At 44.6% G+C, this 13,935-nt stretch overlaps 1 protein-coding gene across 1 annotated transcript in view; it reads left to right on the top strand.

Annotated features, from left to right (window-relative positions):
- The window catches only part of LOC146809835 (E3 ubiquitin-protein ligase TRIM11-like), a 221,101-nt gene extending 210,110 nt beyond the window's left edge, over positions 1 to 10,991 (top strand). The window contains exon 12 of the mRNA XM_085614913.1: positions 10,453 to 10,991. Coding sequence (XP_085471039.1) covers positions 10,453 to 10,991 — 539 coding nt within the window. The remainder of the gene's footprint in view (positions 1 to 10,452) is intronic.
- The last annotated feature ends 2,944 nt before the right edge of the window (positions 10,992 to 13,935 follow it).

Raw genomic sequence — 13,935 nt, 5'->3', positions numbered from 1 at the left:
TGTATGTCAGGTTTCGCCAAGATGTTTAAACTGCCACCCCTGACTTTTCCACTGAACCTGCGACCCTGGCCCCACTGCATGCTTTACTCCCAAAACCTGCACCCACACATGTGGTCTCTATGCTTTATCGCACTACCCAAGCAGAAAGCCCAGAGACAAGACAGAAGTCACGGGCCCATTGGGAGGAGGATCTGGGGACCCCCCTTCGCAATGAACAGTAGACATATTGCTGTCAGCAGATTTTGAACATATCGGCAAATAGTAGGCTGCGCATTATACACTTCAAATATCTGCACCGCCTATACTGCACTCCTGCTCAACTTAGCAACTTAGCGCCAACGCAGGCATCCTTGCACCAGAGTGCAAGGGTGTCTGCGTGCAGGGGAGGATTGTTTATGTGTAGGAAGGTGTCCCTTCCTGCACATAAACAATCCTGAAATGCCAATCTGTTACTCTCATGTGTGCTGCTTCGTGCAGCTCACATGAAAGTGTCAGAATGGCGTTTTTTTAAAGGTTTTTTATGTACAGGAAGGGCCACCTTCCTACACATAAACAAACCATGGCATTTTGCTTTTTCCATGTGTGCGGCACAAGGCAGCACACATGGAAATAGCAAAAACGAGGAGAAATAATGCATTTCTCTTTGTTTCGCCAAACTTAACATCAGGGTTTTCCTGGTCTAAATTTTGGCGCTGCCTCCTATGTACGACACCCTTGTACATAGGGGGCAACGTCAAATACAATGGGTGTTGCAGTGGAACACCCACCACAACACCCACTGCATGCCTCTTTCATGCTAACCATAGCGTGATAGAGGGCCTTATGTACAAGGCAGCATTAAGCCACGTTAAGTGGCTTATCGCTGCCTTGTATATAAGGCGCAGCCCCTATCGCCACCACAACGTTGGTAAAAGTGACGTTGTGGTGGCGATAGGGGCTTGCACATATGCCCCTGAGTCTGCCTAAAGCAGAGCTTTTTCCCATCCTTAGTTTCAAGAGGATGTCCCCAATATCAGTGATGGATCTAATTGGGGAGGGTATAAGGTGGGAGGGCAAGACTTCTCTGGCTGTTTGTTGTGCCACGGTGCTCCTTTCCTGTCACCTGGTAATATTAGGGTAATTGCTTTCATTTTACATTTGACATGCAAGCATTTAATTTACAAAAAGCACCACATTCGTGATTAATTTGTTACATTAATTGTTTCCATTTCAGCGGGAAAATACGTCAGAATTCATACAGCAAAACTTCTTTGAAGTGGTCTGGCCTGTGGGCACTATCTTCAGTGCAGATAATGAGAACTGTTCTGTTTCAGGCAGCAGGACTGGCCCACCTGGGAGACATCCCTCCCACTAGGCAGGCACTAGGCTTTGGGGGATGGTTTCAGGACTGAAAGGGCTCAGGAGCAAAGGAGTAGACAGAAAAAGAAAATACCCCCCACTTCAAACCAAAGGTGTTATGGCAGCAAGCAAAAAAGCAAGTCATCACAAGCCTCCCCAGTAGACCACGCTTGTGTTTTCCCTCCAAGCATCAATTCTTTCATCCACCTGTTAATATCCACCATTTTACCTTTAAATTCTGTCATCCATTCATTCTTTCATCCATCATCCAGTCGTTCACCATTCCGTCCATCCATATCCAAACCTACCCATCTTCAAATCTATCTACCTATCTTTCCACTCATCTATCTTTCATCCACCCTTTACATCATCCATTTATCCTTCCATAGCCTTCCATCCTTTGTTCATCCATCCATCCACCCTTTAACTCCATCCATCCTTTCATTCCATCCACACTCCCTTTCACTCATCCATCCATCCACCTTTTCACTAAGCCCTCTATCCTTTCACTCATCCATCCACACTTACACCTTACATAAAAGTTAAATAATCAAAGGTAGATTTATCCAGGTCAGAGCCTGCAAATATGTTATTACCATGCAATCATGTATGCATGACTTTGTCCCAGCCCAACCACGATTTAAGAAACACGCCTCCATTGCGACGTGAACAGGTCTCCTGGCGTTTTCCTACATTTTCCTAAAATACAAAACTGGACTGCTGCCCGGGTAAGGAACCTTTCAACCTTTCTGGCATAAAAACCTGCCCTCTCCACTGAGCAACATAGTCAATTAAACTTCAATTAGCACATTGTTTCAGATTCTTGACAATGTAGTTCAAAGGGGCAGAAAAACGTGTTCACAGCTCAGATACATGCAGGCACATATTGCCATGTGTCAAGTATTCACAGCAAGATACACATTCTGTACATGATTATTTTAAGATTTTTGAATTTAAAAAATATACAGGTTGACTTAATCAATCAGAATTGTTAAATCACAGCTAATAACCTGATAGGGTATGCAGGTGCTTGCAGGCCCTGGAGCCTTATTCGGACAGCCAGGTCTTGAGAGCAATTCGGAATTTCGGAACTGAGGTGGTGGTCCAGATGTGTATCGGGAGTCTGCTTAATGCTCCTTCTCGTAGGTAAAATTGTACCTTTGTGAACATATTAGCTTTCACACAATTACAAAATACCTACATTTATTTAAGGCGCAGTTATGAAACAGCAAAATGTTGTGCTGTAACACATTTCATATGACCATTTGTAATGACGCTCATGTGTTCACCAGTTCTTGATTACAGTTGTCGAGATATGCTGTCAGCACAAGACAAATGACCACACAGACACTACATGTGAGGATATGTAACTGGTCCAGGACTTGTGTACCCAGCCTCTTTTTGTTTGCAGGGTCACCAGACCATGAATGCCTGAGATGGATGGGTTTGGTGTGGGTGTTAGTGCCAACTTGGGGGAAGGGCTGCATCGTTACCTGTCCAGCAGGGCACTACATTCCTCCTGCCTAGTCACTTGTGCAACAGCAGGAGTAGTTGGGTCATGTCAAGACGCGCTCTCTCTACTAGGATCAGGATGCTTGCAGGGTGAGCAAGTAGTTTCTTGCTGGCTGATTTTTCAGATGGTCAGTGGTTCTTCTAGCCTTCAGGTATAACAATGGTGTTGGACTCCACTCTGGTCATTTGATGCTCCCTGGGTGAGAGTGATGATGTACTAGACAGGGACTGGTGTGAAGGAGTTGCCAGCTGTGTGGTGAACTTGTATGACAGGTGGCAATGACTTGTCTTGATGGTAGCAGGCATTCCTTCCTGGGTCATGGACAACTTGGAGTGATGGTTGCCAGGTGATTACATCCTCTCCTTGTAGAGGCATCTGCATCCTTCATCATGGATGCTCTGGTTTGCTGAGCTGCTGGTTACTGTGTTTGGACAAATACCCTGGGAAGTGTGGAGCAGACTCAGTTCGCCTTGTACTTGCAGCTTACTGTCGGGTTCTCCGGATGTGCTGTTGCCAGGTCCTCCCTGTTTCACCTTGGTGGCTTGCTTGTGTGGCTAAATGTACTCCTTCAGAATCTCTAGTCCTCTTGAGTGCCCCATTATGTCTAGCCACTCTTGATCTTCCCTCCTTCTGGGCTTGGTTGGTTGTCAGGTTTCCCAGTGTGGACAGGCAGGTTACACTTCCTTTTCTTCTTTGCTTCTCATAAGACTAGTTTCCTTTTGTTCTCTTGGTGCAGAGGTACACACTTTCTTCAGGACTGGCCAGCAGGGCCTCAGTGGTCGACTGTCTCTGTAGTCTGGCCACTGGCTTTGGGTGTTGCGTTTACTTGTTATCTTGGGTTCTGTGTGTGGCCACATGCTACATATTCCTTCTTTTAACCCCTTCGCCGTGGGGGTAATTCCCCGACGGCGCGTGGGGGGCGTGGCGCCGCGGTGCACGTGACGAGCCCAGCTCGTCATGAGTCATAGTGGGGCTGTGCTCTTGACGAGCTGGGCTCGTCATGACTCCGCCCACTGATTATTTTGCCCGCACAGGCGGGGAATCAATCGCGCGTGGGTGGACCGCGGCCGTTATGACGAGCCCAGCTCGTCATGAGCACAGCTCCACTGTGACTCATGACGAGCTGCGCTCGTCATAAGCATGGAAGGGGTTAAGACCAACTTGTGACTCTCACTCTGAGCCATGGATCTGTTTCCACTTCGATGGGTTGTACAGGACTTGCACCTTGTGGCTTTGCTGCCATCATTTATGGTTGGTGGGATGTGTGTGGCACAGTGTGCCATGAGGGTGTGGGACAATGTGGTCCTAGTGGCTGGATCACACAGTGTTGTGTGTTTCTGTCCTCCTTGTGGTCTGGCCACGCTTTCCGTAGGCCCTCTACTTCCTGGAGTCATGTCCACCTGGCAAGTTGGGATAATCAATGTTGTGTCTCTGGGGGATGTACACTCAGACCCTGAAGCACAAAGGTAAACTCAGGTCTGTAGACCTGAATTCTAACTTTAGCTCGGAAGTCTAAGGGCCCGATTTGTAAAGGTAAACTTAGACTTCAGATTTAAAGTTTACCTTTGTGAATCGGGCCATTAGATTTCAGGTCTGAAGTTAGATTTCAGGTCTAAGGTTATAATGCTTGATTGCTTCCTGGGGCCCTCGCCGCTCCTTCCTATGACACTCTTTTCTTGGAGGTATTGCGCTTTGGTGGACCTGAATTCTTACCTCATGAGCCTTCGCACTCAGAAACAGTGGGGTTCAGAGCTGAATGGAGGATGTATGCCCAGCTTTCTGCTCTCTGCAATGAGGCTGCACCTCCTTACCCCCATTGGGAAGAACAGTGGCTGCCCCCATAAAGGGAGGACAGCCACTCAGCAGATCGCTGTCAAAATGGATGACAGGTGGGCCATCCACCTTGTTGCCAATGTAATGATGCAGGGACCTAGGCCCACATCCTATGATAAACGGCCACACAGACACTATATGTGCTGGAATGTAACTGGTCCTGGCCCTGGGCACCCGCCCCCTTTTATTGGCAGGCTCACCTGACTGGTGACGTCTGTGATGGATGGGTGTTGAGTGGGTGTTAGTGCAGCATCATAGGGGAAGCTGCATTGTTGCATGTCCAGCAGGACACCACAATATTTATACAACAAGAACATGCAATGATATAGATCGCAAAGGTTGTCAGGCAGTTTAAAAAATATATAATTTATTATTTTCTGCCAAAATCTTCAGTTAGGCAATGACCTTTTTGCAGTTTGATGAATTTTTACAAATTTTGCAAAGGCCAGAAGGAAATAAGCCATTTAGAAAGGGTGGTCGCCAAGTTTTATCACATGTTTTCAACTTCTGAAAGTGACTATGTACTAAAATATTCCTTAGATATTGCAATGTATTTAATGAAATTGAAGGAGACAGTATCTGTTTTAAGGATATGATAATGTTTCTATATAGTATTTTAAACATTAAGATTTATATTTAAATAATATCTCATATCTCTTCATTTTATGGACTATTTAAAGAAATATTCATTTAGATGCTGCAAATTTTGCAACAGCCAGAAGAAAAGAACCCTTTTGGTAAGGGCTGTCACCAAGTTTTCTCACATGTTTTCAACTTCTGAAAGTGACTTTGTGCTTACATATCTCTTAAATATGGCAATATATTTAATGAAATTGAAGGAAACGCTATTTAAGGATATGATAACGTTTCTCAATCAAAACCAGCAATAATGCCACAATTTAATTTGACCATGATAAATTTACAGTAATAAATGCTGTTCTACAATGAGATGGTGTGAAGTGAATCTCTGTGTATTTTGCTTTAACTGCCATTTCTTACTGATGTACAGAAGTTGTTATCTTTGATACAACAATAGTCCATTTGAGACCAAGGAATATGAGGCTTTCTTACCAGAAGTTAATTGTTAATCATCATAATAGATCGCTTATCACAATATAATTCGGGGTTGGTGGTAAACTCTGCTCCGCTGGCGGAGTTTGTGGAGTTTGCCCACTCCGTGCTCCCCTTGCCGTGCGGAATTCGGCAACAACTCTGCAAACTCCGTTGGCGGAGCGGAGTTTACCGGCCACCTTGGAGATATGCTGGGGACAGAATCTGGTAGAGATGTGCCTGTATCTAAAATGGGTGGCTCTGACCTACTACAACTTGCACAACCCAATCTAATGTTTGCCATTCAGTGAATATATGTTGATTGCACTTCCTCTCCTTGTTATTGGTCATTAGGATTTTTGACTGTATCTGATTGGATGCATACAGAATGCACCCCGGCGACGTGTAATCTGGAACGTGATGGAAGTCACAGTGATGCAGTTCGCTGTGCATCGCTGCTGCTGAGCCAAAGGGGCACTCTAACCCCCCCTATAGGCCATGCGGGTGAGGTGGGATCCAGGAGAGAGACCTCCAAGATGCCATTTCCCTCACACCAAGTACGTTTTGTGAGTAATAGTACTCCAGGCCGGGTAAGAGCCGGAACGGCGTCTGGTTCAAAGTCAAATGCAGGGCTGCTCTGACCTCGATTGGTGTGCCTCAGTGCATCACTTTTATCGCTGCAGGCTCTGGGCGTCTGCTTCATACTCAAGGGGTGCAGTGCTTTCCGTCTGATAGTGACAGAACTGCAGAAGAAAAGCTAACTGTGACGCTCAAACATGTGAACAGCCAAGCTGACTTTCTCTGACTACAACTGTGAAGACAAGACAGCTGCAGTAGTCCCACTTCGGTAGCACACTGCTTCAGTGCAGACCTGTTGGCATGTTGAGTGTCCTCACGTGCACCAGCAGCAAAGAGCAGATGTTGAGTTTGTGTGCGGAAACAGATGGCTGAAAGCTTTGCTGACATGGACAGTGCTGACTGCGTTACTGTTGTCAAGAATGATTAGGAGCAGGCGTTTCGCTGAATCTTTTGTGTCTGTTGCTTCATTGATTCGTGGTTTTTAGTCTGTCTCTGTGACATTTTGTTGCACTTCTGTTCAGTGTTTCTTCTGTTAGCCATTTCTTCTGTCTCTAACCCCGACATCCTCTCCACAAAGCTGTTTGATAGTGGAGAAGTGTGGCTCAATGATTAGAGCGGCAGACCCTGATACAGAGGTCTAGCCCGGGACCAGGGTTCAATTCCCCGCCACGGCGGGTCTTGGGCTCAAAAATTCCACGGACCTGATAATTCTCGCCTCGGTGCCATTCTAATCATGGAGTCCCACTCTGCAACTCTGGGCAATAGCTTGCTTAATCTCCACAACTGCCCCCACAACACTAAGGATGCCTGGCCTTCACCTTGGGGGTGCCCAGGAGTGGATGCCTCACAGGGAAAAGCCAGGATGGGTTCCACAGCGGTATTCGTACAAGCGCCGAGAGGCCTCTGGGTAGTCGTGCGCTATACAAGTATCCATACATACATTTACATAGTGATGCATTCCATTTTACAAATAATCAGATTACATGATTTTTCATTTGTGCGATAAGAGAAGGCGCCTGGACAAGCGCGAATCCCAGGTTTGTGTTTCCTGCTGGCAGTGGGGTTTCTTGCAGTGAGATAGGGCACTGATATATCAGCTGGTAAAGTATTGTAAGGAACTCTGTCAGTTTACAGCACTCCGGGGAATCCAGCAGAGTTTTTTGGTAACTCTGCAGGATTCTACAGAGTAAAACTCTGCGAACTCCTCCCTAAAAAAAATTCACATAAACTCATTTAATCTTTTCAAGACGATAAATACATCACCGATTAAACTTAGCCAAGTAACCAAGAGATCTTCCACACTCCATCATTTTTTGGGGGGCATTTGATATAACGCGAACTTGACCCAAATGTATCAAATCGCTTTACATGACCACCAGTAGTGGATTTGCACCCCCTTGCAGTGTCATTAGCTTAGGCGTAAAATTGTTCTTCAAAGACAAAGTAACTTTAACTTTCTGGCTCCCAAGATATGAAAATATCTCTTCCGCTGCACCTCAGACAGAGATTTTATTCCTGAAAAATCTCAAAACAAGGTTTTTAGATAGTTCCCTGGTTTCCTTCAGGCTTTCTGTGTCTCTTTTTGGTAGCCAGACCTTTTCAGCGCTAGGACACTTCTGCTGAAGCAGCCATGCGCTTTATACATTGTTTTATTATTATTACTACTAACTGTGCATCTGAACAAATGCTGTCTTCAAAATGAAAATTTGTGAATGTTTCAAGTAGCTGGCAGAATACATTTATGAGAAATGCATTATTTATAGCATCCAAATGTTAGAAAAAGGTATGAAAGGCAGGGATATTAGGGGCTACCAATTAAAATGTGGCTACCCACATAATCCAATGTAATTTTGAAGAAAATCCAATGTATCTTGCAAATATGGCGTAAAATTAAATAGAATGGATAGCTAAAAGTTATTTATATGGCAGGATGGATTTCCCTTAACATGTCCTGTACCAGAAACTATTGGCCTTCCTTGTGCTGGTTTCATCATATCAATTTTTGGATGCATATAGAAAGGAAAGATCCATGGATATTTACCAAACAGAAAATCTATTTGTACACATTTTTGCCCTATCTGTTTTGCTAGACTTAGAACTCTGAGCACTTTACTTCTACTAAACAGGAATAGAGTACCAGTGCCCCCTGTTAAACATAGTTGATTGACATAGTTACCTTGCCATCAAGTCTCTAGTATATGGAGTAGAAAATGCACCCAGGGTCTGTAATATAAATGCTACTTGTAGACTGCAGCATCTATTGTGCCCTCCACAGAATAAGTCTGTAAAACATAGCTTCAGACCTACCATGTGTTGCCTGACTGCAGCAGCCCAAAAACCAGCTATCAGAACTGTCAAAATAACCCTTTCAGAGAGGCAGGAAACCACGATTTTAAATATTTTTATGTCGCCCCTAAGTACACCTTGTTGCCCACATGGTAGAATGGCTGATTTTTATAAGTAAAACTTGTGCAAAATCAAAGTTGCCAGGTTTCTCCAGTGACTAACCCCCAAAAACTATTTTCACTAAAAATTTATCGTAACCTTTGACAGGAAATGGCTAAAATAGTGATTTCAAGTATATATATTATATTTATTAAAATCCAATCAAACTTTTAGATAGTTATGTCTTTCCTGCCTAAGCCCCAGTTCAGCAAAGTAGTATTATCCTGGGACAGCTGGCCTGCAAGTGCCTCCCTGATACTAAGGAGTGAAAATACCCCATAAGCAGACACAACAGTCATGGTGAAGGCTGGTGTTATTTATGGGGGACAACAACTGTTGTGGTGAGCCCAGGAACCTCATTTGTTTTACTTTATTGTCACGGTTTTGTAGAACATTTCTTAAACAACAAAATGTTCTTATTTTCCATCAAATTGATCTTAATGACAATTTTTCATTATTATTTCACACAGCACATTTGAAGGTGAATAATGATCATGACCATGTTATATTTATTTTGCCGCTGCTTTGCCGCTGCAGAAACCTACCTAACATAGGCTTAGTCACGAACTGTGCCGTTTTAACATATAAAGTATCAAACAAAATAAAATACAATTTAAGTTGTCATATTATTCTCTTTTTCAGTTTATTACAATTTGCACTTATCCTGCAAAGGTGACAGGCAGGGTTTAGAAATGTGTGTGCTTTTTTAAACGCTGTTGACATTATGAGGCCTTCGTACTGGATGTCTTATACCTTTCAATGGGTTTCACTTCGGTCTTATGTATGTTGCTTACAAATGTAAAAAAAAGGTTCCACAAAACACCGGCAATAGAGTGTGCCTTGTGATTCACATTCTGTGGGGGCAATGCTATGAAATATTGGTGCTCAAAGTTGAAGAGACTATGCACCATAAGTGGTGGCGCAGGGCATGTGTCCATCACTCAAAAATGTTGTACTTTTTCTTCAAGTTTATGTCAATCACAGTCCTTTGACATTTACAAACTACATAGATGGGGCCAGGTGGTATTGGATGCTCAGGGATTTAGTAGAAAAAGGACCCTGGTGGTGGTTGATTATTTTAATAGTTTAACCTATAGAATAAATCTGCACGCCAAAAAATCGAATTATTGGTCTGAAGGTAACTTTTGAGAAAAAATACTAACAACATTTTATTAATTTTATAACTATCAGTTACAATGAGAATCCAAATTCAAATGACAATTGGTGATATCAAACACATTTATTCGATATGTCAATATTTTAAATATTTGGACATTAATTAAATGAGCCTTCATCATAGACCTTGTTCTGTGTTCTGCCTCTATGGTCAGACTGCTAGGATAAAAACAAACAAAGGATTCAGCTACCAGTGCTATTACAAGAAACAAAGAGTATTGCAGATGAGTAAAGGTATATTAAGTCCCATATTGAACAGCACAAGATGAAGATATAGTGCATTATAGAGAGAGACTACCAGAATTGAGACAGGTTTAGTGACTGTCTTGAATGTAAGTTCAACTTTCTTTATAAAAATATGATTACAGGACTGATTTCGAGTTTGACGGCTGTGCATCATCACAAATATGATATCCTATACATTTTATTACAAGTGCATTATATACTAATTACTCTATACCAGTCCCAAAATGTTTACTGCACACTTAATCTGTAATTTGCTCTTTATATTTCTGCAGGAAACATCTCGTTTGATCCTGATACAGCTCACCCATTGTGTGAATTATCCAAGGACAGAAACAGTGTAAAAGTGGGAGCAACATGGCAGAATTTGCCAGACATGTCAGAAAGATTTGATAAACGTCTCTGTGTGCTGGGGAAAGAAAGACTGTCCTTTGGGCGGCATTACTGGGAGGTGGTTGTCGGAAACGCCAAGAACTGGGACATTGGAGTATGTGATACATTTGCAAACAGAAAGGGTTTTTTCCAAGCAACTACTGACAACAGATACTGGGCCCTGGGACTGGACAATGGCCTTAAGTACAAGGTCTTCAGCTCCCCCTCTTCAACACCCATCGTGCCGACAAAGCCGCCTCGAGTGATAGGGGTTTTCCTAGACTGTGAGGCAGGAAATGTTTCATTTTACAGTGTGGACGATGCATCTAAGCTTTTCTCTCTCCATCCTCGCCCTGTACCTTGCATCTTCCAGCCATATTTCTGCACTGGTGACCAAGAAACAACTTTACAGCTCCGACCATTGACAAAACGGATTGGCTAAACAGATCTCACCCTTCCTCCAACAACAGCAAATAAAATATGTCATACTTACTTACAATATTATATTTTTTCTGCATCTAAACACCATGTTTCTGTTTTCCTTAATGATCATGATTTTTTTTGCCTAAGGTCACACCCAAGCCCTGCTCCATTGACTGGCTCTAGAGGGATGTGATTACTCTTGGTTACTGTAACACCAGATCTGTTGGCCACATTCATGTTTGCGAGATACTCGTTGTTGTTGAGTCAAGAATCATCAATCTCATTATAGCTAATTGTGTGCATATTTTATTAAACACACCTGGCTTTGGACATAATCTGGACTTAACCATCTCATTCCTAAATTGAAACTCCAACAATTTGCAAACAAGCAGAGGCCCTTTCCACTTCATGCGGGTGCTGCATTTACAGGGTGCATCAGCACAGGGAGTTCAGGGGCCCATGGTGGTGTCGCAGGCAACCCATGAATTATCAAGGTTGATTTTGAGGGAGGAGGGGTTTGACGGAGAACCCCTAAACATCCAAAAGCTAATGGGAAGAATGCTTGCAATTTGTCTAGCCACTGGCAATCGCTTGGAATAGCATTACAACCCATTGTTCTTTGCTTACCATGCCACCTCAGTTTGGACTCAGCCATATGCAAATCAGTCTCGAACCTGTTCCAATAAAAAAAGTCCAGCCTGAATTGCCAGGCCCGGTCCTCAGGCTCATCAGTCGGGTATAGCTTAGTTTAAGTAACACAGCGAGCATGGGCATACACTTGCCACTTAGGGTGTTATACTAAACACACAAAAGGAGATGGGCTCACCAGTGGACTATAGCTTAGTTCCATTACACAGTGAGCACAGGACTCAACACACTCCCCTAATGGAGGCAGGGGATGAAAATAAGATCTCATAGGAAATAATCTTAACTCTACTTCATTCCAAAGACTCACAAAAATCCAATCAAGCCCCAGGGTCGACCTATCATCTCGGCCCGCAACAGCCTCCTTGAACATACTTCTCAGTATGTAGATTACTTTCTCTAAACACACGTAAAATCTTTACCATCGTATGTACGTGACACCAGCGACTTCCTGAGAAAACTCAAAGAAACAGAATGGAAAAGCATGTATCAGATGGTAGCCCTAGACGTGACGTCTTTGTACACAAGCATCAGGCACGAGGATGGGGTAAAAGCCATGGAACATTACCTGAACAAAGACTGCGACCATTCTGAGGATCTGAGGATCACAAAAGAAAGCTTATTGATATGGTGATGTTTTGCCTCCACAACAATGTGCTCCTTTCAATAACATCCTGTATCAGAAAATCAGGGGAGTGGCAATGGGGGCCAGATTCTCCCCAAGTTACGCCTGCCTCCATATGGGGTGGTGTGAGGAGCTGGTCCTGAACACCACACACGCATTGGAGGTCAACAACAGGATAGTATCATGGTTACGATACATAGACGATTTATTTCTTGTGTGGGATGGTACAGTTGAAAGAGCAATGCAATTTGTGACAGACATTAATAACAATGAGATCAATTTGCATTTCACAGCAACCATAAGCAGTAGTACTGTAACATTTCTAGACACACAAGTGTACATTGTAGAAAACAGGATTGAGACCAAGCTATACAGAAAACCAACATCGGGAAACTCTACATTACATGCCAGCAGCGCACATCCGCGGCATCTCATCAATAGTATTCCATATGGCGAGATGCTGCGGCTGAGGAGGCTGCATAGCAAACAAGAAGATCTCCTGACAGCACAGGCTGAATGCAGCAGCAGGTTCTGGGAAAGAGGTTATTCCCACAAGATAATTGAGTCAGCTATTATCAAGTTGATGGCCCGATCTAGGGAAGAGCTACTGCAGGACAGGGTTGGTGATAGACAGAATGTTACAGGACAGGACAATGGAAGCAACGGGGCCTACAGTGAGGATTTTAGGCTAGAGAATTTTATATGGAGAATGCCTATGAATCAGCATACTGTAACATTTTCTGACATATTTACAAACAGTATGGGGTCGGTTCCGATCCTGGATTTTTTTTCCCATACGACTCGTATCCATATTTTTTTACGTACGAATCGTACAAGTCCCGTACAAATGGCGAAGTACGATTCGTACGTGAAAAATACATACGAATCGCCTCGGGAAAAGTCTACGAGATGTCCCCGGACAGTTTTACATACAAATCGTAAAACTGAAGTCCGAGCGCGCAAGTACGATCCGTACCGCGCGTCCGAAAACATAAGCGCATGGAAAAGGAGCGAACTTTGTACGAGCCCTACCCCGAGTACACTTGTGCCCGGGGTACGAGTCGTACGGCCCCCCCAGCCTCCCACCCCTCCTGTGTACATCCGCACCATACCCCCCACCCCCTGTATGTACGGGCCATACCTCCCCACCCCCATATGTACAGACCGTACCCCCCACCCCGTATGTTCGGACCGTACCCCCATATGTATGTACGGACTGTACCCCCCACCCCCGTATGTATGGACCGTACCCCCCACCCCCCATATGTACGGACCGTACACCCCACCCCCGTATGTATGGACCGTACCCACCACCCCCGTATGTATGGACCATACCCCCCACCCCCGCGTATGTCCACACCGTACCCCAGGCGTACCCCCCACCCGCGTATGTATGGTCCGTACCCCAGGCGTACCCCCCACCCGCGTATGTACGCACTGTACCACAGGCGTACCCCCACCCGCGTATGTACGCACCGTACCCCAGGCGTACCCCAATCCTCACGTATGTACAGTCCGTCCATACGCGAGGATTGGGGTATGCCTGGGGTACGGTGCGTACATACGTGGGTGGGGGGTATGCCTGGGGTACGGTGCGTACATACGCGGGTGGGGGTACGCCTGGGGTACGGTCCGTACATACAGGGGGTGGGGGGTACGGTCCGTACATACGGGGGGTGGGGGGTACGGTCCG

This window comes from Triturus cristatus, chromosome 7, assembly GCF_964204655.1.
Source record: "Triturus cristatus chromosome 7, aTriCri1.1, whole genome shotgun sequence".
NCBI classification, from domain to species: Eukaryota; Metazoa; Chordata; class Amphibia; order Caudata; family Salamandridae; genus Triturus; species Triturus cristatus.
The sequence above is the reverse complement of the archived record's forward strand: the minus strand, read 5'-3'. Positions and strand labels throughout refer to the sequence as shown.